At 47.7% G+C, this 27,874-nt stretch overlaps 1 protein-coding gene across 1 annotated transcript; it reads right to left on the minus strand.

The window, feature by feature from the left end:
* Positions 1-909: 909 nt before the first annotated feature.
* Positions 910-26,925, minus strand: LOC138786637 (oocyte zinc finger protein XlCOF7.1-like). Its single transcript, XM_069963618.1, has 5 exons — positions 26,874-26,925; positions 2,384-2,948; positions 1,407-2,281; positions 1,164-1,358; positions 910-1,052 (listed from the first exon to the last, which is right to left on the minus strand). The coding sequence occupies exons 1-5, from the start codon at positions 26,923-26,925 to the stop codon at positions 910-912; spliced, it is 1,830 nt and encodes a 609-aa protein (XP_069819719.1).
* Between the last annotated feature and the right edge of the window lie 949 nt (positions 26,926-27,874).

Here is a 27,874-nt window from a genome sequence, read left to right on the forward strand (position 1 = left end):
CAGACTGGAAAGAATACACCGCTTCTTGCAGGACATACAGCAGCTGATAAGTACCTGAAGACTGGAGATTTTTAGATAGAAGTAAATTACCAATCTATAGAACTTTCTGAAACCGGTTGATTTGAAAGTTTCACTATCGTTTCAGAAAACTTATGACACGTCATAGAGACGTCATAGAGATGTGTTCATACCTGTACCGACTGGCAGAAGGAGCGGGGAGAGGACCACGCTGCAGCACGTCCTCTCCCCGCTCTGTCAGCGTGATCAGTCAGGCTCCATAGAGCTCCATTATCATCCCGACTGATCACGTGACAGAGCCGCGAGAGGATTACGGTTAGCGCGGTCTTCTCCCCACTCTATCACCCGATCGGTATAAACACTCGGACCCGGACCGATCAAAACTTCTGACATATCTCTCTGACGTCTCTATGATATGTCAAAAGTTTTCTGAAACAACAACACTTGAAAGAAAAGGATTTTTGTCGGAGTACCCCTTTAACGTAATCCGGCATTGAGTTGCTGTAGTAACAGATGTAGCTGGGTGCGGAGAGCTGCTGTATCACTGGTGTCTTCTGGGAGGTATATGCAGTGATCTGTATACTAGGATCAGCTCTGTCCGCACCAATGATTTTGTATCTCTGTATATATATATATATATATATATATATAAGCCGCCATTGTGCGTCATTCACTTCTGCTCGATAAAGGAGATAATACCTGCTGAACCGTCGTATCATAAAGTCACCTCCTCATCCGTGACCTCCTGGCTGCACTGTGACTACTCGTATATAAGTTTGGAGCTGTGGTATATGATATCTGTATTACCGCCAGATCTCCTATACACATGGGGAATACATAGCTGTGGTATCTGGATTAGATTTGCTCTTTGGATAACAGACGTGTGAGTGATCATTGAGCGCTATGAACCGGCTTCTCCCTGGAGTGAATCTTTTTATGAGTAATAAGATTACATTTCTTAGTGAAACATTTTCCACATTCTGAACATGAAAATGGCTTCTCTCCTGTATGAGTTCTTTCATGTGAAGTGAGCGCTAATTTAAAAGAAATTTATTTTCCACATTCCAAACATGAAAATGGCTTCTCTCCTGTATGATTTCTTTCGTGTATAGTGAGCCCTGATTTAAAAGCAAAACATTTCCCACATTCTGAACATGAAAATGGCTTCTCCACTGTGTGAATTCTTTGATGGCGATAAACATATGATTTAGTAGAAAAACGTTTTCCACATTCTGAACATGAAAATGGCTTCTCTCCCGTATGAGTTCTTTCATGTAATGTGAGGATTGATTTCAAAGCAAAACATTTTCCACATTCTGAACATGAAAATGGCTTCTCCCCTGTATGAGTTCTTTCATGTACAGAAAGCCTTGATTTAACAAGGAAACTTTTTCCACATTCCGAACATGAAAATGGCTTCTCTCCTGTATGAGTTCTTTCATGTACAGTGAGCTTTGCTTTCAAAGCAAAACATTCTCCACATTCTGAACATGAAAATGGCTTTTCTCCTGTATGAGTCCTTTCATGTACGGTGAGATGGGTTTTTTGAGCAAAACATTTGCCACATTCTGAACATGAAAATAACTTTTCTCCCGTATGAGTTCTTTCATGTATAGTGAGCGCTGATTTAAAAGCAAAACATTTTCCACATTCAGAACATGAAAATGGCTTTTTCCCTGTGTGAATTGTTTGATGTTTTAAAAAATGACCTTTTTGAGTAAAACATTTTCCACATTCTGAACATGAAAACGGCTTCTCCCCTGTGTGAATTCTTTGATGTCTATAAAGATGTGATTTCTTAGAAAAACATTTCCCACATTCTGAACATGAAAATGGCTTCTCCCCTGTGTGAATTCTTTGATGAGTATAAAGAATTGATTTATTAGAAAAACATTTTCCACATTCTGAACATGAAAATGGCTTCTCCCTTGTGTGACTATTAAGGTGTGATTTATAAGTAAACCTTGTTTCAGATTCTGAACATGAAAATGGCTTCTGCCCCATATGAGTTATTTCATGTAAAGAGGGCATTGATTTAAAAACAAAACTTTTTTCATATTCTGAACATGAAAATAGCTTTTCCCCAGTATGAGTTCTTTCATGTGAAGTGAGGTTTGATTTAACAGCAAAACATTTTCCACATTCTGAACATGAAAATGGCTTCTCTCCCGTATGAGTTCTTTCATGTGCAGTGAGGCTTGATTTCAAAGCAAAACATTTTCCACATTCAGAACATGAATATGGCTTCTCTCCTGTATGAGTTCTTTCATGTATAGTGAGCGTTGATTTAAAAGTAAAACATTTTCCACATTCCGAACATGAAAATGGCTTCTCTCCTGTATGAGTTCTTTCATGTAAAGTGAGCGTTGATTTTAAAGTAAAACATTTTCCACATTCCGAACATGAAAATGGCTTCTCTCCCGTATGAGTTCGTTTATGTATTTTGAGTGTTGATTTCGATGTAAAACATTTCCCACATTCTGAACATGAAAATGGCTTCTCTCCCGTATGAGTTAGTTTATGTAATTTGAGTGTTGATTTCGATGTAAAACATTTCCCACATTCTGAACATGAAAATGGCTTCTCTCCCGTATGGGTACTTTTATGTATAGTTAGCTGTGATTTCGAAGTAAAACATTTTCCACATTCCGAACATGAATATGGCTTCTCTCCCGTATGAGTTCTTTCATGTATAGTGAGCATTGATTTAAAAGCAAAACATTTTCCACATTCTGAGCATGAAAATGGGTTCTTTTTTGTGTGCGTTTTTTGATGTTGCATGAGTTGTGATTTTAGTATAAAACATCTTTCACATTCTGAACATGAAAATCTCTTCTCCTTATTGTGGTTAATCTCTGGTGAATCAGTAGCCAGGACTTGTATAGAAGGATGAGATGGCAGATCTTTGCTGTGAGGGGCTGGGGGTATATCTGGGGTAATAGAAGGTTCTTCATATGTATCTTGTGTGATCTGACCATCTGCTGTAATATCTGGAGATATCTGATGTCCCTCTGATCTCCGGGGACACTCAGCTGCCAAGAAGAAAGATGGGTTATTATTATTTAATAAGATAATGTTAGTAATGTTTGGTAGGCCCAGATCATAGTCTCTGTTATATACCTTCTAGGGGAGGAGTTCTAAACTTTATTGGGTTAAATTAAATATTCCATTCGTCCTGGGGGGGGGAGGGGTACCCCATATGTTATGCTGCCTGGCAGCCAGGGTGAGCCTCGATAGGTGGTGATTCCCCCCCTCTTCTCTCCTCACTATTCCTATGCTGCGGTCGCCCAGTTCCCGCCCACACTGAGTACTGATCTCCCCTCTCCCAGGATGCTTTGCCGCAGATGGCTCCTCCCGGTGTAACAGGCCAGAATATACCCCCAGCCCCAGTGGTGGATTATAATATGGGCGGTTTGGGCACCCACATTATAATCCGCCACTGCACTGCCACGGCTGATGCGCGGCTGCCGGGGGTGTCCCGTCCTATCCCCGGCAGCGCGCGCATCAGAGAACTCCCCATCTATAAGGGGGACCATCTATAAGGGGGAATAGGGAAGAGGGGGACCATCTATAAGGGGAGGAAGAAGGGGACCATCTATAAGGGGAGGAAGAAGGGGACCATCTATAGGGGGAGGAAGAGGGGGACCATCTATAAGGGGAGGAAGAGGGGGACCATCTATAGGGGGAGGAAGAGGGGGACCATCTATAAGGGGAGGAAGAGGGGGACCATCTATAGGGGGAGGAAGAGGGGGACCATCTATAAGGGGGGGAAGAGGGGGGCCATCTATAAGGGGGAAGAGGGGGACCATCTATAAGGGGGGGAAGAGGGGGGCCATCTATAGGGGGAGGAAGAGGGGGACCATCTATAAGGGGGGGAAGAGGGGGGCCATCTATAAGGGGGAAGAGGGGGACCATCTATAAGGGGGGAATAGGGAAGAGGGGGGCCATCTATAAGGGGGGGAAGAGGGGTCCAGCTGACATGCTCTGTGCTGCTGTGACCTCCCCTATAAGATCAGCACCCTCCTTTCCTGACATCCTCTGTGCTGCTGGCACCCTGCGACCTCAGCTATAAGATCAGCGCCCTCCTCTCCTGACATCCTCTGTGCTGCTCGGACCCCTCCTATAGATCAGCACCCTCCTCTCTTGACATCCTCTGTGCTGCTCGGACCCCTCCTATAGATCAGCGCCCTCCTCTCCTGACATCCTCTGTGCTGCTCGGACTTCTCCAATAGATTAGCACCCTCCTCTCCTGACATCCTCTGTGCTGCTTGGACCTCTCCTATAGATCAGCACACTCCTCTCCTGACATCCTCTGTGCTGCTCGGACCTCTCCTATAGATCAGCACCCTCCTCTCCTGACATCCTCTGTGCTGCTGTGACCTCCCCTTTAGATTAGCACCCTCCAATATGTTTATTGGGGGCAGTGGAGGTGGGGTGGGCAATGCTTACTGGGGGAGCAGCAAGGGACCAAACATTATGTTTATTGGGGCCAGCAGGGAGGGGAGGCAGGCAGTGTTTATTGGGGACAGCATGGGGGGGGGGCTCTAGCGGATTATAATGTGGAAGATTTGGGCGGATTGAGCGGGGGAAGGCAGGTTGGGTGGACAGCCCGGGGCCCAGGGTACATTTAATCCTCCACTGCCCAGCCCAGACTATATCCGGTGTAACAGAGTATATACCCCCAGCCCAGACTATACCCGGTGTAACAGGCCAGAGTATATACCCCCAGCCCAGACTATACCCGGTGTAACAGGCCAGAGTATATACCCCCAGCCCAGACTATACCCGATGTAACAGGCCAGAGTATATCCCCCCAGCCCAGACTATCCCCGGTGTAACAGGCCAGAGTATATACCCCCAGCCCAGACTATACCCGGTGTAACAGGCCAGAGTATATACCCCCAGCCCAGACTATACCCGATGTAACAGGCCAGAGTATATACCCCCAGCCCAGACTATACCCGGTGTAACAGGCCAGAGTATATACCCCCAGCCCAGACTATACCCGGTGTAACAGGCCAGAGTATATACCCCCAGCCCAGACTATACCCGGTGTAACAGGCCAGAGTATATACCCCCAGCCCAGACTATACCCGGTGTAACAGGCCAGAGTATATACCCCCAGCCCAGACTATACCCGGTGTAACAGGCTTGAGTATATACCCCCAGCCCAGACTATACCCGGTGTAACAGGCCAGAGTATATACCCCCAGCCCAGACTATACCCGGTGTAACAGGCCAGAGTATATACCCCCAGCCCAGACTATACCCGGTGTAACAGGCCAGAGTATATACCCCCAGCCCAGACTATACCCGATGTAACAGGGCAGAGTATATACCCCCAGCCCAGACTATACCCGGTGTAACAGGCCAGAGTATATACCCCCAGCCCAGACTATACCCGGTGTAACAGGCCAGAGTATATACCCCCAGCCCAGACTATACCCGGTGTAACAGGCCAGAGTATATACCCCCAGCCCAGACTATACCCGATGTAACAGGCCAGAGTATATACCCCAGCCCAGACTATACCCGGTGTAACAGGCCAGAGTATATACCCCCAGCCCAGACTATACCCGATGTAACAGGCCAGAGTATATACCCCCAGCCCAGACTATACCCGGTGTAACAGAGTATATACCCCCAGCCCAGACTATACCCGGTGTAACAGAGTATATACCCCCAGCCCAGACTATACCCGATGTAACAGGCCAGAGTATATACCCCCAGCCCAGACTATACCTGGTGTAACAGGCCAGAGTATATACCCCCAGCCCAGACTATACCCGGTGTAACAGGCCAGAGTATATACCCCCAGCCCAGACTATACCTGGTGTAACAGGCCAGAGTATATACCCCCAGCCCAGACTATACCCGATGTAACAGGCCAGAGTATATACCCCCAGCCCAGACTATACCCGATGTAACAGGCCAGAGTATATACCCCCAGCCCAGACTATATCCGCTGTAACAGGCCAGAGTATATACCCCCAGCCCAGACTATATCCGGTGTAACAGAGTATATACCCCCAGCCCAGACTATATCCGCTGTAACAGGCCAGAGTATATACCCCCAGCCCAGACTATATCCGGTGTAACAGAGTATATACCCCCAGCCCAGACTATATCCGCTGTAACAGGCCAGAGTATATACCCCCAGCCCAGACTATATCCGGTGTAACAGAGTATATACCCCCAGCCCAGACTATACCCGGTGTAACAGAGTATATACCCCCAGCCCAGACTATACCCGGTGTAACAGGCCGGAGTATATACCCCCAGCCCAGACTATACCCGATGTAACAGGCCAGAGTATATACCCCCAGCCCAGACTATACCCGGTGTAACAGGCCCCCATAGCAACCCTCCATAGCCACGCCCCCATAGCAACCCTCCATAGCCACGCCCCTACAGTCACCACATGCTGCTGACTGAATAGTGCCCTATACATTATCCAATCCTGCCAAAAATGCCCTATATAGTATCCAATCCCCCATTATAGTGCCCCACATAGTATCCAATCCCCCCCATATAGCCCCACATAGTGTCCAATCCCACACATAGTGCCCCACATCCCACATAGAATCCAATCCCCCATATAGTGCCCCACATAGTAGCCAATCCCCCATATATGCCCCACATAGTAGCCAATCCACCCATATAGTGCCCCATATAGTAGCCAATCCCCCATATATGCCCCACATAGTAGCCAATCCCCCATATAGTGCCCCACATAGTAGCCAATGCCCCCATATAGCGCCCCACATAGTAGCCAATCATCCATATATGCCCCACATAGTAGCCAATGCCCCCATATAGCGCCCCACATAGTAGCCAATCCCCCATATATGCCCCACTCAGTAGCCAATGCCCCCATATCGTGCCCCACATAGTAGCCAATGCCCCATATAGTGTCCCACATAGTAGCCAATCCCCCATATAGTGCCCCGCATAGTAGCCAATCCCCCATATAGTGCTCACATAGTAGCCAATCCCCCATATAGTGCCCCACATAGTAGCCAATCCCCCATATAGTGCCCCACATAGTAGCCAATCCCCCATATAGTGCTCACATAGTAGCCAATCCCCCATATAGTGCCCCACATAGTAGAAAATCCCCCATATATGCCCCACATAGTAGCCAATCCCCCCATATAGGGCCCCATATAGTAGCCAATCCCCCATATATGCCCCACATAGTAGCCAATCCCCCATATAGTGCCCACATAGTAGCCAATCCCCCATATAGTGCCCCACATAGTAGCCAATCCCCCATATATGCCCCACATAGTAGCCAATCCCCCCATATAGGGCCCCATATAGTAGCCAATCCCCCATATATGCCCCACATAGTAGCCAATCCCTCCATATAGTGCCCCATATAGTAGCCAATCCCCCATATAGTGCCCACATAGTAGCCAATGCCCCAATATATGCCCACATAGTAGCCAATCCCCCATATAGTGCCCCACATAGTAGCCAATGCCCATATAGTGCCCCACATGGTAGCCAATCCCCCATATAGTGCCCCACATAGTAGCCAATGCCCATATAGTGCCCCACATAGTAGCCAATGCCCATATAGTGCCCACATAGTAGCCTATGCCCCCATATAGTGCCCCACATAGTAGCCAATACCCCCTATTAGTGTGGCCCCAGCGAAAAAAACAATAAACCAGTAACTCACCTGTCCGCCGGTCCCAGCAGCTCCTCTCCCAGCAGAGCGCGCACTCCCGTCATCCTCCGGGGCGGGCAGCGGGGTACAGAGTCACTGACTGTGCCGGAAGTGACCTGCAGCCTCTCATGAATCACTTCCGGTACAGTCAGTGTCTCTGTACCCCGCTGCCCGCCCCGGAGGATGACGGGAGTGCGCGCTCTGCCGGGAGAGGAGCTGCTGGGACCGGAGGACAGGTGAGTTACTGGTTTATTGTTTTTTTCGCTGGGGCCACATGTAATGCGGGACACGGGGGGCCATTCCGGGACCGCGGGACAGAACCCCGAAAACGGGACTGTCCCGCGGAATCCGGGACGGTTGGGAGGTATGGGCCAGAGTATATACCCCCAGCCCAGACTATACCCGGTGTAACAGGCCAGAGTATATACCCCCAGTCCAGACTATACCCGGTGTAACAGGCCAGAGTATATACCCCCAGCCCAGACTATACCCGGTGTAACAGAGTATATACCCCCAGCCCAGACTATACCCGGTGTAACAGGCCAGAGTATATACCCCCAGCCCAGACTATACCCGGTGTAACAGGCCAGAGTATATACCCCCAGCCAGTGGCGTAGCCACCGTGGTCGCGGGGGTCGCCGCCGCGACCGGGCCCGCCACAAGGGGGGCCCGCGGGGCCCCCCGATCAATCACTCTTGTGACCGCAAGCATTGTTTTGCTTGCGGTCACAAGAGTCTGGCTCCGTCTCTCCCACGGCTGCTGCGCGGCTGCCGGGGGTGTCGCGTCTTACCCCCGGCAGCGCGCGCATCCCAGAACTCCCTGCGCGCCTTGGGCCCTGACTTCCGGTTTCCGGCGCGCAGGGAGTTCTGGGATGCGCGTGCTGCCGGGGATAAGACGCGACACCCCCGGCAGCCGCGCAGCAGCCGAGGACAGACCAGGAGGAGTGAGGATCAACGTGGGAGCGCGATGTCAGGTGAGTTAAGTTTTGTTTTTTTTATCAGCCTGTACGGGTGGGGGGAAAGGAGGGGGGCATCTATGAGGGTGGGGGGAAAGGAGGGGGGCATCTATGAGGGTGGGGGGAAAGGAGGGGGGCATCTATGAGGGTGGGGGGAAAGGAGGGGGGCATCTATGAGGGTGGGGGGAAAGAGGGGGGCATCTATGAGGGTGGGGGGGAAGGAGGGGGGCCATCTATGAGGGTGGGGGGAAAGAGGGGGGCATCTATGAGGGTGGGGGGAAAGAGGGGGGCCATCTATGAGGGTGGGGGGAAAGAGGGGGGCCATCTATGAGGGTGGGGGGAAAGAGGGGGGCATCTATGAGGGTGGGGGGAAGGAGGGGGGCCATCTATGAGGGTGGGGGGAAAGAGGGGGGCCATCTATGAGGGTGGGGGGAAAGAGGGGGGCCATCTATGAGGGTGGGGGGAAAGAGGGGGGCATCTATGAGGGTGGGGGGAAAGAGGGGGGCATCTATGAGGGTGGGGGGAAAGAGGGGGGCCATCTATGAGGGTGGGGGGAAGGAGGGGGGCCATCTATGAGGGTGGGGGAAAGGAGGGGGGCCATCTATGAGGGTGGGGGAAAGGAGGGGGGCCATCTATGAGGGTGGGGGAAAGGAGGGGGGCCATCTATGAGGGTGGGGGAAAGGAGGGGGGCCATCTATGAGGGTGGGGGGAAGGAGGGGGGCCATCTATGAGGGTGGGGGGAAGGAGGGGAAGGAGGGGGCCATCTATGAGGGTGGGGGGAAGGAGGGGGCCATCTATGAGGGTGGGGGGAAGGAGGGGGCCATCTATGAGGGTGGGGGGAAGGAGTGGGCCATCTATGAGGGTGGGGGGAAGGAGGGGGCCATCTATGAGGGTGGGGGGAGAAAGGGGACCATCTATAAGGGAGGGGGGGAAAGGGGACCATCTATAAGGGAGGGGGGGGAAGGGGACCATCTATAAGGGAGGGGGGGAAAGGGGACCATCTATAAGGGAGGGTGGGGGGAGAGGGGGCCATCTATAAAAGGGGGGAAAGGGGACCATCTATAAGGGAGGGAGGAAGGGGACCATCTATAAGGGAGGGGGGGAAAGGGGACCATCTATAAGGGAGGGGGGGAAGGGGACCATCTATAAGGGTGGGGGGAGAGGGGGCCATCTATAAGGGAGGGTGGGGGGAGAGGGGGCCATCTATAAGGGAGGGTGGGGGGAGAGGGGGCCATCTATAAGGGAGGGTGGGGGGAGAGGGGACCATCCATAAGGGAGGGAGGGGGTAGAGGGGGCCATCTATAAGGGAGGGGGGAGAGGGGGCCATCTATAAGGGAGGGTGGGGGGAGAGGGGACCATCCATAAGGGAGGGAGGGGGTAGAGGGGGCCATCTATAAGGGAGGGGGTAGAGGGGGCCATCTATTTGGGGGGGGCAACATAGGGGGAGAGGGAATACACAGAGGGGGGCATATATTATTAGGAGGTCACATAGAGCCAGGGCTACCCACTAAATGAGGGTGTAAAGGGGACAGTACAGATGTGCAGTGTGTAGAGAGATGGAGATGGTGTCAGAGTGTGGAGCCTAATATGTCTGTCTGGCAGATTCTGTGGATTCGTGGCTCGGAGAAGTTCTCATAATGGCCCAGGACGGATGGAGAAGATGATGAAAAGGAAAGAACTCTGATCAGAAAAGACGTCTCCTGTGAGTCACCTGATATAACTGCACTGTAATGTATATGGTGTATAGAGCCTGTGTGGCGCTGGGGCCACCTCTATATGACTGGATGAGGTGATTTAGTGTACTGGATTTGGTCAGTAACAATATGGTGGTGATGGTAGTGGTTGTGGTGTGGCGGTAATGTTTCCTCCCTATATACTGGTATTACTGGTAATATTGGTCTCAGTATACAGGATTTGGTCGGTAACAGTATGGCAGTAATAGGTAATATCTGTCTTGGTGTGTGTGTGTGTGTGTGTGTGTGTGTGTGTGTGTGTATATATATATATATATATATATATAATATACAGTGGTACCTTGGTTTAAGAGTAACTTCGTTTAAGAGCGTTTTGGTTTAAGAGCTCACAGTTTTTCAAAATTGTGACTTGGTTTAAGAGCATTGCTTTGGTTTAAGAACTTCCTGTATTGGGTGGGAGCGCAAGTGGAGAAGGGGCATGGCCTGCATAGCGGGGTCTACAGCACTGTACTCTAAACACCTTCCAAATCATAGCAGATCCCCTTCAGGCTGGGGCTTACATCAGGGGACAGGACTGTGTGTGGGGGGGGTAATCTCTCCATAGCTGTAACCCCTCTCTCCCCGGACAGAGAGTGCTGCATGTATGTGCCCACATCTGCCCTGCTCATTCCTTCATGCTCCCTGCAGTCTCTGTCAGTCCTTGTGTTTCCCATCCTCTCCATTACTGTACAGTACAGAATAATAAATATATTTGGGGTGTGGAACCAATTGTCTGCATTTACATGATTTCTTATAGGAAAATTTGCTTTGGTTTAAGAGTGGATTTGGATTACAAGCACGGTCCTGGAACGAATTATGCTCATAATCCAAGGCACCACTGTGTATATATATATATATATATACATACACACACACACACACATATATACACACACACACACACACACACACAAACAATAGCATCACTTGGTCGTGAAAGGAGGGGGGGGGGGGGGGGCCCAAGTTGGCCTCTCGCACCAGGGCCCAGGAGACATTAGCTACGCCCCTGCCCCCAGCCCAGACTATACCCGGTGTAACAGGCCAGAGTATATACCCCCAGCCCAGACTATACCCAGTGTAACAGGCCAGAGTATATACCCCCAGCCCAGACTATACCCGGTGTAACAGGCCAGAGTATATACCCCCAGCCCAGACTATACCTGGTGTAACAGGCCAGAGTATATACCCCCAGCCCAGAATATACCCGGGGTTAAAATGGCCTAGGCTAGATTATACCCCGGAGTATATTTCGGCCTAGGCCAATTCATACCCCCATGAAATCAGCAGCAGTGAGTGATAGACACAAGAATTACTTAAAGGGGTATTCCCCCAAAATTATTTTTGCATTAATACGTTGCCCACCCGTAGCTTTCCATCTTTCCAATATAAATTTATTATGGATTCTGCACAGTTTTGCTGTTATCTAGGTGCCCCCACCCCCACCGTTTGCATAGAATCATCAGCTCTCAGTCCACTCCAACACGCTCCCTGCTCCTGGCCCCGACCCTCCGAGACGGCATCACGTGTCCTCAGTCTCTTTAATGGGCCGGGTTAGCGATTCTAGCCTAGCTCACTGAAGAGAGGGAGGACAGTGACACAGTGACAGCTGCTGCTGCTGATCACTGTCTCCCTCTCTGAAGGCCCCCCCCCCCCCCGCACCTGAACTGATGAGCGGCTGCCTGCGGCACCCGGCACCCCTCCCACACACACACACCTGAGCTGCTGAGCGGTGGCACCCGACACCCCCCACACCTGAACTGATGAGCGGCCGCCTGCGGCACCCGACACCCCCCCCCCACACACACACACCTGAACAGCTGAGCGGTGGCCGTATGCGGCACCCGACACCCCCCGCACTTGAACTGATGAGCGGACGCCTGCGGCAACAGACACCTCCTCCCCCTCAACCTCCCCCCCCCCTCACCTGAACTGATGAGCAGTGGCCGCCCGCAGCACCCGACACCCCCCCACGGCACCCGACACCCCCCAAATCTGAACTGACCAGCGGTCACCGCCTGCGGCACCCAACATCCATACGCCCCTCCCCCAACCAACCGGAACTGACCTGATGAGCATATCACTCATTCAGCTCTACTATGCTGTTCATTCAGCTCTACTATGCTGCTCACTAAACTTTGCTATGCCGCTCACTCAACTCTGCTATATCGCTCGCTCAACTCTACTATGTCGCTCATTCAACTCTGCTATGCCGCTCATTCAACTCTGTATGCCGCTCATTCAACTCTGCTATATCGCTCATTCAACTCTGCTATATCGCTCATTCAACTCTGCTATATCGCTCATTCAACTCTGCTATATCGCTCACTCAACTCTGCTATGTCGCTCATTCAACTCTGCTATGCTGCTCAATCAACTCTGATATATCTACTGCATACTAGCTCTGCTACATCATGTACCAGTTAGACATAAGCATTGCATGATGGGAAATGTAGTTTTCTGGCCGGCGCCATGTTGGATATAGATCGGCTTTTTAAAAAACTTGTAACTGTGGAGCGGAAGCAGCTAGAAAGACGGGAGACGGCTCAACGGGAGACAAGGAGTAATGCCAGCTAGGTTTGGGAGCATTTTATTTTTTTAGCTCTTGGGGGGAATACCCCATACCCCAATTCACCATGTTAGGCCCCATTCACACGTCCGTGTCAGTTTTTACTGTCAGGAAATCCTGATCAGGAGACCTCAAATGTCATCAGGAAAGTATCAGGATTTCCTGACAGTAATCCGTTTTTTCTTTCAGGAAACCATCAGGAAACCATCAGGAAAAGCCTTCAGAATTTCCTGATGAGAAGGAAAAAATAGGATATGATGTAGTTGTAGTTCTACAACTGGATGGTCACAGCTTGCAGAACTACAACTCCCATCATGGCCGGCTGACAGGTCATGATGGGAGTTGTACTTCTGCAGTCTGTGGCCACCCAGGTTGCAGGTCATGATGGGAGTTGTAATTCTGCAACCTGGATGGCCACAAGCTGCAGAAGTACAACTCCCATCATGACCTGTCAGTCGGGCATGATGGGAGTTGTAGTTCTGCAACCTGGATGGCCACAGGCTGCAGAAATACAACTCCCATCATGCAATTCCTACAGGTCATGATGGGAGTTTTAGTTCTGGGGGGGGGGATCTCACCTGTCCGGGCCTGATTTGGAGATCGGCGGGGGGTCGGGGGGGTCGTCACTAAGTCGCTAGGCGCTGCTCCGGTCCGGGGATGGGGCTGGCAAGGAGTCTGATACGGTAAGCCCCAGGGGGATTTGGGAGCTATGGCGGCAGCAAGGTTGAGGTCCAGGGGGGGTGATCGGGGCAGGTCAGGGTGCCGCTCGCAGTGCAGTGCAAAGTGCTGGATGCGGGCGGCCTGCTGGTGGTGAGGTTCTGGAGGGAGGGTTGAGAGCGGGCGGCGTGCAGTACAGTGCAGAGGTACGAGAAGGGGTGTGGGCTTGGGGGATCGGTGCGGCGGGCTGCCCTGAGGTCCGGGTGCCTCAGCGGAGGGGTGGCTCTTAATCAGGACATGTACATCAGGAAAGTGCCCGCGATTCCGGCGCTCCCATAGACTTCTATGGGGGCGTCCGGGCCGGAATTCCGGACAAAAATAGGACATGTCCTATTTTTTCCGGATCATTTTTCCTGAACGGACACCCTTCTGGAAAAATCCGGAAGGGTGTCTGCAGTGTCCCAGAACACGCAAGGACTACTACTCCTATTATGGCCATTTCTATTGCTGTGTCTATGCCTGTTCTGGTAAGTGTTTGCACTGCAACTGCTGCTGGTTTTCCCCTAGTATTCTCTGGTAATGTGCATTCTCATGTATGTTCTTGTGTATTCCTGTGTACTATTGCATTGTACAGTGGTATGCAAGGCTGTTGATCACGTGACCGTGCCAGTGCCCTGTAACCATGGTTCCTCCAATGGCCGACTAGCTCTGGCGAGGAGCAACCATGTGACCTCCCACTTCCTCCTAACAAGTTAGTCTTCCCCCTGCTTCCAAGCAAGGAGGGTGTGTGTCGTCCCTCTCCTACCTCAGAGGAGTTGGACTTCTTCTCTGCAGCTCCCACTTCACCACTAGAAGTGTGGATCGAGTGCTCTGCTGTATTCAAGTCTGCGGCTGTATCTGCCTGCTCAAGTGTCCAGAGTCTTCTCTCTCATCTGGGTGTCATTCCATTATCTCTCCTCATCGCTACAAGGATTCACAGCAAGTATTATTCTCAAGCTAATCCACCCAGCAACGCTATTTCTCTCATACTCCTACTCCCATCATCCGGCACGTATTCTCACAGCCTATGCAGCACCACTCCTGCTTTATTTGTCAAAGCCTGCTATATACCCGGTTGCATCCGGACAGAACTGTTGCTACTAGTTACCTCATCTACAATAAAACCGCTGTTACTGAACCCTGGCATTGGTGTCCACTAACTGGTGCCCTGACTAAGTGCAGCGAAGAATCGCATGCCCATCATCACCCGCAGATTCCACAGACCGGCCCTACAGCTGTGCCGCCCTCAGGCCTATACCGTGACAAGTATAACCCCTGCAGCTGTCCCAGTCATTGCCCGCTCATCACACCAGCACTGCGGAAGTGGCCCCCAGGGGCCAGGGCATCGCATGTCCGTGACTAATTGAAGTCTATGGGTCGGAAATCCGGATGGTTTTTCCGGACGTGTGAAGGGGGCTTTATTGGGGATTCGGCTTTGTCTGCTGAGTCAGGTGAGAAGCTGCTGATGGAAATCTTAAAAATCTAAACACATCGGGGAGATTTATCAATCATGGTGTAAAGTCAGACTGGCTCGGTTGCCCCTAGCAACCAATCAGATTCCACCTTTCATTCTTCACAGACTCTTTGGAAAATGAAAGGTGGAATCTGATTGGTTGCTAGGGGCAACTGAGCCAGCTTCACTTTACACCATGTTTGATAAATCTCCTCCATAGGCGACATTTATCATTGTGTTTTGGATATAAGGAGATTTTTTTGTACTTAATAATAAGGAGATTTTGTGCACTTCATAAATATCTCTGCGAGACTTTTTAATGGTTTTGCGCTAGTTTACATCAGTTTCCAATGCCTGAACCTTTCTTCAATGTTTGCAAAGGGGGGGAGGGGTTCTATTAACTTGTTTTCATTAGATTTATAATGTGCAAATTTTAGTTTCTTGCGCAAAATCCTCCCCTAGTGTAAGTTTGAAGCCAAGCTGCTTTAGGCTGGGTTCACACTGTGTTTTTGCAGTCGTTTTTTTTTTTTTAGCAAAATGCGTTTAGCGTTTGTGTGCCTCCGTTTTGATCAATTTTTCCATTAACTTCCATAGTAAAAAACAGATAAAAATGCATTTTTTTTAGCGTACACAAAAAAACGTGGTTTTAATCCGTTTTTCAGTCCTTTTTTGGTTTGCAAAAGATGATGGAAAAAAAAAACGGACTGTAAAAAATGCATCGTGAACCCGGCCTTATGCTAAGTTTACATGGAGCGATAATTCGCCCGATCGTACGATTAACGATTTCGAAGTAACAAATTTTTTTATAACGATCAGCGTTTAGATGGTACGATATATCGTACAGAAAATTCGATGTGCGAATGTTTTGCGATCGTTCTCGCACATAGGTAAAATCAGTGAACGACTGTTTACACGGAACAAACTGCTAATTTTTTGCGAACGACGAACAACGATTTATGAACCTGTTAAAAGATCAAAATGAACGATTTTTCGATCGTCGTTCGATCGTTCGCCGCGTTTACACGTACGATTATCGTACGAATTCGATCGTTATTGTGCAAATTCACACGATCTCTCCGCATAAACCCAGTATTAGGCCTTATGGTACTTTTACACTGAGCGATAATTCGCCCGATCGCGCGATTGACGATTTTGAATGAACTATTTTTTTTTTAGAACAATTGGCGTTTAGATGGAACGATACATCGTACGGAATATTCACATTGCGATCGCTTTGCGATCGTTTTGCGAACGCTTAGCCTATCTCACACATAGGGGAAATCATTAAAAGACTGTTTACACTGTACGATCTGCAAATTTTTTGCGAACGATCAACGATGATTTGAGAACATGTTGAAAGATCAAAATGAACGATTTTTTGCTCATCATTTAATCGTTCGCTGTGTTTACACGTATGATTATCGTTCGAATTCAACCGTTATCGTGCAAATTCGTACGATCAATCGTTCCGTGTAAAAGGACCCTTAGGGCCCTATTCCACCAGACAATTATCGTTCAGATTATCGTTAAATCGTTCGAATCTAAACGATAATCGTTCGGTTGAAATGCAGTTAACAATTAACGACCGAACGAGAAATCGTTGATCGCTTTATAAGACCTGGACCTATTTTTATCGTTGCTCGTTCGCAAAACGTTTGCAAATCGTTCGCATTGAAAAAGAAATCATTCAGTCGTACGCAATAGATACGAACGCAATAGCGAATAAATAGCAAAGAAAAAACGATCGCAATTATGATCATAACTAACGATTATCGTTCCATGGAAATGAGTGAACGTTTTCAGGTCTTTCGCAATAGCGGTCGTTTGAGATCGTTAATCGTTAACGATTATGCAAACTATAATCGTCCGGTGGAATAGGGCCCTTATTCACATGTTCAGTAAGTCTTCTGGACCGCAAAATCTCCCACTATTTTTACTCTGTGGTCCGTATAAATTCATCCGTATTTGGGCACTATATGGGGTTATTGGCTACTATGTTGGGCACTATATGGGAGATTGGCTACTATGTGGGGCACTATATGGGGCATTGGCTACTATGTGGGGCACTATATGGGGCATTGGCTACTATGTGGGGCACTATATGGGGGGATTTTCTACTATGTGGGGCACTATATGGGGATTGGCTACTATGTGGGGCACTATATGGGGGATTGGCTACTATGTGGGGCACTATATGGGGGGATTGGCTACTATGTGGGGCACTATATGGGGGATTGGCTACTATGTGGGGCACTATATGGGGGGATTGGCTACTATGTGGGGCACTATATGGGGGCATTGGCTACTATGTGGGGCACTATATGGGGGGATTGGCTACTATGTGGGGCACTATATGGGGGGATTGGCTACTATGTGGGGCACTATATGGGGGATTGGATACTATGGATACTATATTGGCCGGTCCTCAGGATAGGATATCAATATGTGATCATGGTCCCAAAACCCCACTGATCAGCTGTTCTGCACCATGAATGGGGCACAAAGTAACTGGCTTCCCCCCCTATGTAGCGGCTAGGCTGAGTTACTGCAGCTTCAAAACATTGTATCAGGAACTGAGCTGCAGTAACTCAGCACGGCCACTATGCAGTGAATGGCGCCATCTGCTTCTGGCGCTGTACACTGCATAGATTCAGTCACAGCAGGTCTGGAAGCCTTCAATAGGCCTCTGGCTGCCATGACAAGCACATTGTGATTGGGAGTAGCGTTTGAAGTGGTGGCATTGCTTGGGGGGGGGGGCAAGTTGACCTCTTGCCTCTTGCACCAGGGCCCATGAGACATTAGCTCCGCCCCTGGCTGAACAGCTGTGACTGCAGAGACGGGTTCCGAAGTGTCAGCGGCGGCTGGAGTCAGCGGGGGACACAGAGACAAGGCAGGAGGACACCAGGGGAGCGAGGAGAGGTAAGTATTATCTTTATTATTTTACTTCTTTAAAGCAAAGCCTGCACGGACATCACTAATGATGTCTGTTCTGCCCCGCCCACACGACTGATCCATCTAATAGGCTCTGTAAGCGATCGCCGATCTAGCAGAGAGACAGTGAGAGTCGGCCATCTAAGACGGCCTTAAAAGCGGCTTTTTATTCATCTCTAATCTCAGATAAGTGTCCACTGAACTTATCAAGTGCCGCACGTGTGTATATAGTGATGTGTATTACCCAGGGCCGTTTCTAGAGGAGGGCAGGCCAGGCGACCGCACAGGGGCGCCGACAGCTAGGGGGCGCTGGTGGCACCCCCCAGACTCCACTTAGCTGCGCGCACCCCCGGCCGGCCGCCTGCTAGCTAGCTCGCCCCATCACCTGCCCCTCTGCCCCATCACCTGGCAATACTGCCCTCCGCCCCGGACCTCCCGTAGCTCCGCCCCCGGACCGCCTGGACCTGCACTGCAGACATCTTCTCCCTCCAGCAGCGCAATGACGTCATTTCACTGCGTTTGCTGGAGAGAGATGTGTGCAGGGGCGGCAGCGGCCTGCTCCTCGCAGGCTAGAGAAGAAGAGAAAGGGACTCCTATGCCAGAATAAGGTGAGTATAATGTTTTTTGTGTGTGTGTGTGTGTGTTTGGCAATGCAGGGGGAGCAGAGGGGATTATTACTATTGGGGGGGGCAATGGGGACAGCACAGGGGGGATTACAGGGGGTGGTAATCCAGCTTTTTCAGCATCCTGTATGTCAGCAAAATGGAGGTCACCCAGCTTTCCCAGCATCCTGTATGTCAGTATAATGGAGGTCACACAGCTTTTCCAGCATCCTGCATGTCAGTATAATGGAAGTCACACAGCTTTCCCAGCATCCTATATGTCAGTGTGTAATGGAGGTCACCCAGCTTTCCCAGTATCCTGTATGTCAGTGTGTAATGGAGGTCACCCAGCTTTCACAGCATCCTGTATGTCAGTGTAATGGAGGTCACACAGCTTTCCCAGCATACTGTATGTCAGTGTAATGGAGGTCACTCAGCTCTCCCAGTATCCTGTATGTCAGTGTGATGGAGGTCACACAGCTCTCCCAGCATACTGTATGTCAGTGTAATGGAGGTCACACATCTTTCCCAGTATCCTGTATGTCAGTGTGATGGAGGTCACACAGCTTTCCCAGCATCCAGTATGTAAGTGTAGTGGAGGTCACCCAGCTTTCCCAGCAACCTGTATGTCAGTGTAATGGAGGTCACACAGCTTTCCCAGTATCCTGTATGTCAGTGTGATGGAGGTCACACAGCTTTCCCAGCATCCTGTATGTAAGTGTAGTGGAGGTCACCCAGCTTTCCTAGTATCCTGTATGTCATTGTAATGGAGGTCACCCAGCTTTCCCAGTATCCTGTATGTCAGTGTAATGGAGGCCATACAGCTTTCCCAGCATCCTGTATAGCAGTGTATAATGGAGGTCACACAATTTTCCGAGCATCTGGTACTTAGTATAATGGAGGTCACCCAGCTTTCCCAGCATCCTGTATGTCAGTGTAGTAGAGGTCCCACAGCTCTCCCAGTATCCTGTATGTCATTGTAATGGAGGTCACCCAGCTCTCCCAGCATCTTGTATGTCAGTGTATAATGGAGGTCACCCAGCTCTCCCAGTATCCTGTATGTCAGTGTAATTTAGTTTACCCAGCTTTCCCAGTATCCTGTATGTCAGTGTAATGGAGGTCACACCGCTTTCCCAGCATCCTGTATGTCAGTGTAATGGAGGTCACACAGCTTTCCCAGTATCCTGTATGTCAGTGTGATGGAGGTCACCCAGCTTTCCCAGTATCCTGTATGTCAGTGTGATGGAGGTCACCCAGCTTTCCCAGCATCCTGTATGTCAGTGTAGTGGAGGTCTCACCTTGCAGACTTTACTGCACCCAGCAGCAGAATTACTATAGTTTAGGAGCCTATAGGAGGGAAAAGGGAAGGAAGTTGCTGGATAAGTGCGGAGCCTGAGATGTCTGTCTGGCAGGTTCTGAGGAGACGAATTGTAGCTGCAAGAAATCATCCTGGTGGTCCGGGCCGCATGGAGACGAAAAGGAAAACGGTGCCGTAGATCAAAGAAAACAGCACCTGTGAGTCACTGAATGATTATTTTGTATTCGTTTGAACATTATCTCTTATTATCTTTTATTATATCTTATTATCTCTTATTATCTTTTATTATCTCTTATTATCTATGCCATAATACACACCCTGCTTCTTCCTAATAACCCGAATCCTGATAAAAGCCCCCCTTCCTTCCCCAGGGCTGAACTGTGTGTGAGTGTGTGTGTGTGAGTGTGTGTGTGAGTGTGTAAGGGGGGGGGGGCGCCCTGGTATTACCTGCTGATGGGAGGGGCTGCTGATCCTCCAGCATCACATCCTTGTACTGATCCTTGTGTCCTTCTACATACTCCCACTCCTCCATGGAGAAATAGACCGCCAAATATACCTTAAAAGACAAGACAAGCTCACTTAGGGGTCACGTTACATGCTATCCATAGAAGTCTATGTATATAGGAGGGGGAGGAGGAGGATGAAGCTTCCGAGTGAGATAGATGTAAGAGACACAAACATGGCGGCCGCAGTATTATACATGTCCCAACAATGAAGCTGTAACACTCCGGGCTTATTCCCACCTTCCATGCACAGTCTGTAAATAAGGAGGATGTGCTACAGAACCGAGATCAGAGTTCCCGGCATCATCTATCACTGTGATGCCGATGTGGTGATTGGTGGATGTTATCAGCTTTGTTGTACAGCTCAGCCAGTGATGGGACAGTGGTGACGCCAGTGCTAGTCCAGCACACAGGTGTGGGGTTGGTACCTGCTTTGTTATGTGGCTGGCTGTACTCCCCAAAATGGTGGGTGACCTGCCGGGTTGTAGTGGGCCCCTTGGGCTCTTGTCACAGTAGTCTTGATTGGCAATTGACCCACCCGGAGTATCGGTACCGACACCCACAGAAAGGGGAAAAAAATAACCCAAGATGTGCGGCTATTGTGTATAGGTGCTGGTGCAGAGGAAAGGATGACTGAGTCCCAGTGATATAAAAATATAACAGCTTTACCGTACACTCTCTTGACTGTATGTATGTGTGTATATATATTTATATATATGTGTGACTGTATGTGTGCGTGTGTGTGTATATATGTGACTCTACGTCTGTATGTGTGTGTATATATGTGACTGTATGTATGTGTGTGTGTATATATGTGACTGTATATGTGTGTGTGTGTGTATATATGTGACTGTATGTCTGTATGTGTGTGTGTGTATATATGTGACTGTATGTATGTGTGTGTATATATGTGACTGTATGTGTGTGTGTGTGTATATATGTGACTGTATGTATGTGTGTGTATATATGTGACTGTATGTGTGTGTGTATATATGTGACTGTATGTGTGTGTGTGTGTGTATATATATGTGACTGTATGTCTGTATGTGTGTGTGTGTATATATGTGACTGTATGTATGTGTGTGTATATATGTGACTGTATGTGTGTGTGTGTATATATGTGACTGTATGTATGTGTGTGTATATATGTGACTGTATGTATGTGTGTGTATATATGTGACTGTATGTGTGTGTGTATATGTGACTGTATGTATGTATGTGTGTGTGTATATATGTGACTGTATGTATGTGTGTGTATATATGTGACTGTATGTGTGTGTATATGTGACTGTATGTATGTATGTGTGTGTGTATATATGTGACTGTATGTATGTGTGTGTATATATGTGACTGTATGTATGTGTGTGTGTGTGTATATATGTGACTGTATGTATGTGTGTGTATTAGGGATGAGCGAACCGAACCGTTACGAACCAGATTCGTTACGAACTTTGCAAAAAGTTCGGTTCGGTACCGAACCGAACTTTCAAAAAGTTTGTTACGAAGTTTGTTAAAATCGCAACGGCGTCGCAAAACTGTATTGTTTTCCCAGAATGGAAGAGGATATAAGGAATTATTACTCCTATAATCCTTTGTATCCTGTTATTATGTGAATATCAAGGTGTGTGACGTCACTCCAGGAACAGGAAGTGCCTGAGCGTCCATGCTCTGTCTCATTGTGTGTCTAGACTGCAGAGAGAGAGAGGAGGTGTACGTTAGGCAGAGAGGGAAAACACATAGGTTACATATCCAAACAACTGGATAAGTACAGGGAGAGATAGAGAAGGAGTATATATTGTTTGTGAGAGAAGCAGGAGAGAGGAAGATAAAAAAAAAAACGTAAGATCCAGGGAAGGCTTGATAAGCTCATACATAGTGAAAGAGGCTGAGAAATCAAGAGTTAGGTAGAGAGAGGGAGAGAGAGGCATCTAACTCAAAAATTGTGATATCTAGGGAGAGATAGGGAGATAAAAAAAAGAAATAGGGAGAGAAAAGTGAGAAGAGTCACTCAGTACACGTAGCATTGTACCAGCTACTGTTCCGTGACTGAGAGGAGACACTAGACGTTGCTGCTCTGCTGGGTGCTGTTAACCGCGTATAGCCGCAAGCAAAAAAGTTTAAAAAAACTTCAAAAAAATAAATAAAAAAAAGTTTGTTTGTTTGTGATCAGCTGTTCTAGGTGACGCTAAGTCAGCACCCCACAAAAGCTGTCCGTTTGTGCTCTGCTGGTTGCCGTCAAGTCCGTCTATTACCCCGCAATACTGGCCTGGAATCGATCAACTGTTGCCTCATCCTCCTCAAGTAGCCTCTCCTCAATAATACTGGACTGGAATCAATCAACTGCTGCCTCCTCCTGCTGATCAACTTGTCTCTTCTCAACAATACTGGCCTGGGTGCAATCACGTGCTGCCGCATCCTCCTTGTAAGCTTTTTTTTTCAATATTTTTGTCAGTATTTTGGCACTTTTATTTACTATATTTTATTATTATTTCTATAATTAATTTTTTTTTTCTCATTATTTTTGCACTTCCCCCCCCCCCATTTTTTCATTGTAATATCAACTGCAACTAAACGAAACTAAACCCTATCACACTCCCACTATTGTAGCTGCAATTATTCAGCCGTTAGAGCAAGGTTCGTTTTCGGTTCAGTTCGGACCGATCCGAAATTCACGTAAGTTCGCCGGATCGAACTGAACTGAACTTTTCAAAAGTTCGCTCATCCCTAGTGTGTATATATGTGACTGTATGTATGTGTGTGTGTATATATGTGACTGTATGTATGTGTGTGTGTATAAATGTGACTGTGTGTATGTGTGTGTGTGTGTGTGTGTGTATATATATATATATATATATATATATATATATGTGACTGCGTGTATGTGTGTATATATATATATGTGACTGTATGTATGTATGTATGTGTGTGTGTGTGTATATATGTGACTGTATGTGTGTGTGTGTGTATATATGTGACTGTATGTATCTGTGTGTATACACTCACCGGCCACTTTATTAGGTACACCTGTCCAACTGCACGTTACCACTTAATTTCTAATCAGCCAATCACATGGCGGCAACTCAGTGCATTTAGTCATGTAGACATGGTCAAGACAATCTCCTGCAGTTCAAACCGAGAATCAGTATGGGGAAGAAAGGTGATGTGAGTGCCTTTGAACGTGGCATGGTTGTTGGTGCCAGAAGGGCTGGTCTGAGTATTTCAGAAACTGCTGATCTACTGGGATTTTCACACACAACAATCTCTAGGGTTTATAGAGAATGGTCCGAAAAAGAAAAAACATCCAGTGAGCGGCAGTTCTGTGGGCGGAAATGCCTTGTTGATGCCAGAGGTCAGAGGAGAATGGGCAGACTGGTTCGAGCTGATAGAAAGGCAACAGTGACTCAAATAGCCAACCGTTACAACCAAGGTAGGCAGAAGAGCATCTCTGACCGCACAGTACAGAGATGGGCTACAGCAGCAGAAGACCACACCGGGTGCCACTCCGCTCAGCTAAGAACAGGAAACTGAGGCTACAATTTGCACAAGCTCATCGAAATTGGACAGTAGAAGATTGGAAAAACGTTGCCTGGTCTGAGGAGTCTCGATTTCTGCTTGAACATGACAATGAGTTCACTGTAGTCAAATGGTCTCCACAGTCACCAGATCTCAGTCCAATAGAGCATCTTTGGGATGTGGTGGAACGGGAGATTCGCATCATGGATGTGCAGCCGACAAATCTGCGGCAACTGTGTGATGCCATCAGGTCAATATGGACCAAAATCTCTGAGGAACTTCCAGCACCTTGTTGTATCTATGCCACCAAGAATTGAGGCAGTTCTGAAGGCAAAAGGGGGTCCAACCCGTTACTAGCATGGTGTACCTAATAAAGTGGCCGGTGAGTGTGTGTGTGACTGTATGTGTGTGTGTATATATGTGACTGTATATATGTGTGTGTATTTATGTGACTGTATGTGTGTGTATATATGTGACTGCGTGTATGTGTGTGTATATATGTGACTGTATGTGTGTGTGTGTATATATATGTCACTGTATGTATGTGTGTGTATATATGTGACTGTATGTATGTGTGTGTATATATGTGACTGTATGTGTGTGTGTATATATGTGACTGTATGTGTGTGTATATATGTGACTGTATGTATGTATATATGTGACTGTATGTATGTATGTGTGTGTATATATGTGACTGTATGTCTGTATGTGTGTGTGTATATATGTGACTGTATGTATGTGTGTGTATTAGGGATGAGCGAACCGAACCGTTACGAACCAGATTCGTTACGAACTTTGCAAAAAGTACCGAACCGAACTTTCAAAAAGTTTGTTACGAAGTTCGTTAAAATCGCAACGGCGTCGCAAAACTGTATTGTTTTCCCAGAATGGAAGAGGATATAAGGAATTATTACTCCTATAATCCTTTGTATCCTGTTATTATGTGAATATCAAGGTGTGTGACGTCACTCCAGGAACAGGAAGTGCCTGAGCGTCCATGCTCTTTCTCATTGTGTGTCTAGACTGCAGAGAGAGAGGAGGTGTACGTTAGGCAGAGAGGGAAAACACATAGGTTACATATCCAAACAACTGGATAAGTACAGGGAGAGATAGAGAAGGAGTATATATTGTTTGTGAGAGAAGCCGGAGAGAGGAAGATTAAAAAAAAAAAACGTAAGATCCAGGGAAGGCTTGATAAGCTCATACATAGTGAAAGAGGCTGAGAAATCAAGAGTTAGGTAGAGAGAGGGAGAGAGAGGCATCTAACTCAAAAATTGTGATATCTAGGGAGAGATAGGGAGATAAAAAAAGAAATAGGGAGAGAAAAGTGAGAAGAGTCACTCAGTACACGTAGCATTGTACCAGCTACTGTTCCGTGACTGAGAGGAGACGCTAGACGTTGCTGCTCTGCTGGGTGCCCTTAACCGCATATAGCCGCAAGCAAAAAAGTTATAAAAAACTTCAAAAAAAAAAAAAAGTTTGTTTGTGATAAGCTGTTCTAGGTGACGCTAAGTCAGCGCCCCACAAAAACTGTCCGTTTGTGCTCTGCTGGTTGCCGTCACACCCGTTTAGCCACCCGCAACCAAAAAAGTTTAAAAAAAACTTAAACATTTTTTTTTAAAAGTTTGTTTGTTTGTTTGTGATCAGCTGTTCTAGGTGACGCTAAGTCAGCGCCCCACAAAAGCTGTCCGATTGTGCTCTGCTGGTTGCCGTCACACCCGTCTAGCTGCCCGCAATCAAAAAAGTCTCTCCTCCATAATACTGGCCTGGAATCGATCAACTGCTGCCTCCTCCTGCTCCTCAAGTAGTCTGTTTTTAATTATACTGGCCTGGAATCAATCAACTGCTGCCTCCTCCTCCTCAAGTAGCCTCTCCTCCATAATACTGGCCTGGAATCAATCAACTGCTTCCTCCTCCTCCTCAAGTAGCCTCTCCTCAATAATACTGGACTGGAATCAATCAACTGCTGCCTCCTCCTGCTGATCAACTTGTCTCTTCTCAACAATACTGGCCTGGGTGCAATCACGTGCTGCCGCATCCTACTTGTAAGCTTTTTTTTCAATATTTTTTGTCAGTATTTTGGCACTTTTATTTACTATATTTTATTATTATTTCTATAATTAATTTTTTTTCTCATTATTTTTGCACTTTTTTCCCCCCACTTTTTCATTGTAATATCAACTGCAACTAAACGAAACTAAACCCTATCACACTCCCACTATTGTAGCTGCAATTATTCAGCCGTTAGAGCAAGGTTCGTTTTTGGTTCGGTTCGGACATATCCGAACTTTACGAAAGTTCGCCGGATCGAACCGAACCAAACTTTTCAAAAGTTCGCTTATCCCTAGTGTGTATATATGTGACTGTATGTATGTGTGTGTATATATGTGACTGTATGTATGTGTGTGTATATATGTTACTGTATGTATATATATGACTGTATGTATGTGTATATATATATATATATATATATATATATATATATATGTGACTGTGTGTATGTGTGTGTGTATATATGTGACTGTATGTATGTGTGTATATATGTGACTGTATGTATGTGTGTATATATATGTGACTGTATGTATGTGTGTGTATATATGTGACTGTATGTGTGTATATATGTGACTGCATGTATGTGTGTGTATATATATGTGACTGTATGTATGTGTGTGTATATATGTGACTGTATGTGTGTATATATGTGACTGTATGTATGTATGTGTATATATATATGTCTGTATGTATGGCCTCTTCAGCTCCCCCCCCCCCCCCCAGCCCAGGCTGCTGTAAATAGTGTTTGGTCGCATACAAGAGGACATTTAGTCTTTGATCCGGCGCGGGGGGGGGGTGACAGTGCGGTCTAGTAATATACAAAACCTCTTCATAGAGGAGACAGAGGAGGACACTCACCCGTTTCCTGACTTCTTTCTTCTTCTACAACTTTCATGCAGCCATAGTCCATTAGCGCGCACTCCTCGTGCCGACCCCCTCCACAGGCGCCGGACAGCTGCTTCTCACCTCACTTACCAGCTTTGACTGACAGTCGCAACAGCTGTCAAGTGTCTGTGGAGGGGGTTGGTGCCTCACCGACGAGTGCACGCTAAGGAACTATGGCCGCATATATATATATATATATATACACATATACTGTATATACCCAAGTAGTATGTAGGGTAGCACTCTTTAATCAAAGATCTTGCGGTGCCAACCAGTATGCCCCCCTGTGACCATAGGTGCTACCAAACTATACCCTACAGGTATACAGGACCCCATAACTATACAGTACAGGTATACAGGACCTTCACCAACTCTACACTACAGGTATATAGGACCCCGAACTGTACAGTTTAGGTACACAGGACCTGCACCAACTCTACACTACACTACGAGGGCATAGATTGGCCACCTGTTCTTGAAAAAAAACCATCAAGCCCTTACCTCCCCCTGTAGATGGAGAAATGAGAGCGCAGAGTTCCCTCTGAGTTTTTGTAACCCGCACCCCCCTGCGCACGTTACAAAAGGGTCAGCATGTGATTGTAGGAAAATATCAAGTACTCAGAATGAGGTTTCCAATCTCTTGTAGGTAAAATATGGTGGAATTAATTCTTCACCAAACTAGGAACAAAGATGCTGGAGCAGAAACGCAATAACAATAAGAATAATAATAATAATATAAGAATAAGCAGCAGTCTTGAAATTGCCAAACTTCTGAAGCGTGATCACCGATCAATCAAGTGTTTCATGGTAAATAACCAACAGGGTCACAAGAAGCGTGAAGGAAAGAAAATGGCGCAAAATAACGGCCCATAAATTGAGGCCAAAGGAAGGAAGGAAGGAAGGAAGGAAGGCTGAAAAACGAGAAACAGACCGCTGGGTAGGATATATGAAGCTATTACTCACAGAGCACAGTG

This window comes from Dendropsophus ebraccatus, chromosome 3 (genome assembly GCF_027789765.1).
Source record: "Dendropsophus ebraccatus isolate aDenEbr1 chromosome 3, aDenEbr1.pat, whole genome shotgun sequence".
Lineage (NCBI taxonomy): Eukaryota > Metazoa > Chordata > Amphibia > Anura > Hylidae > Dendropsophus > Dendropsophus ebraccatus.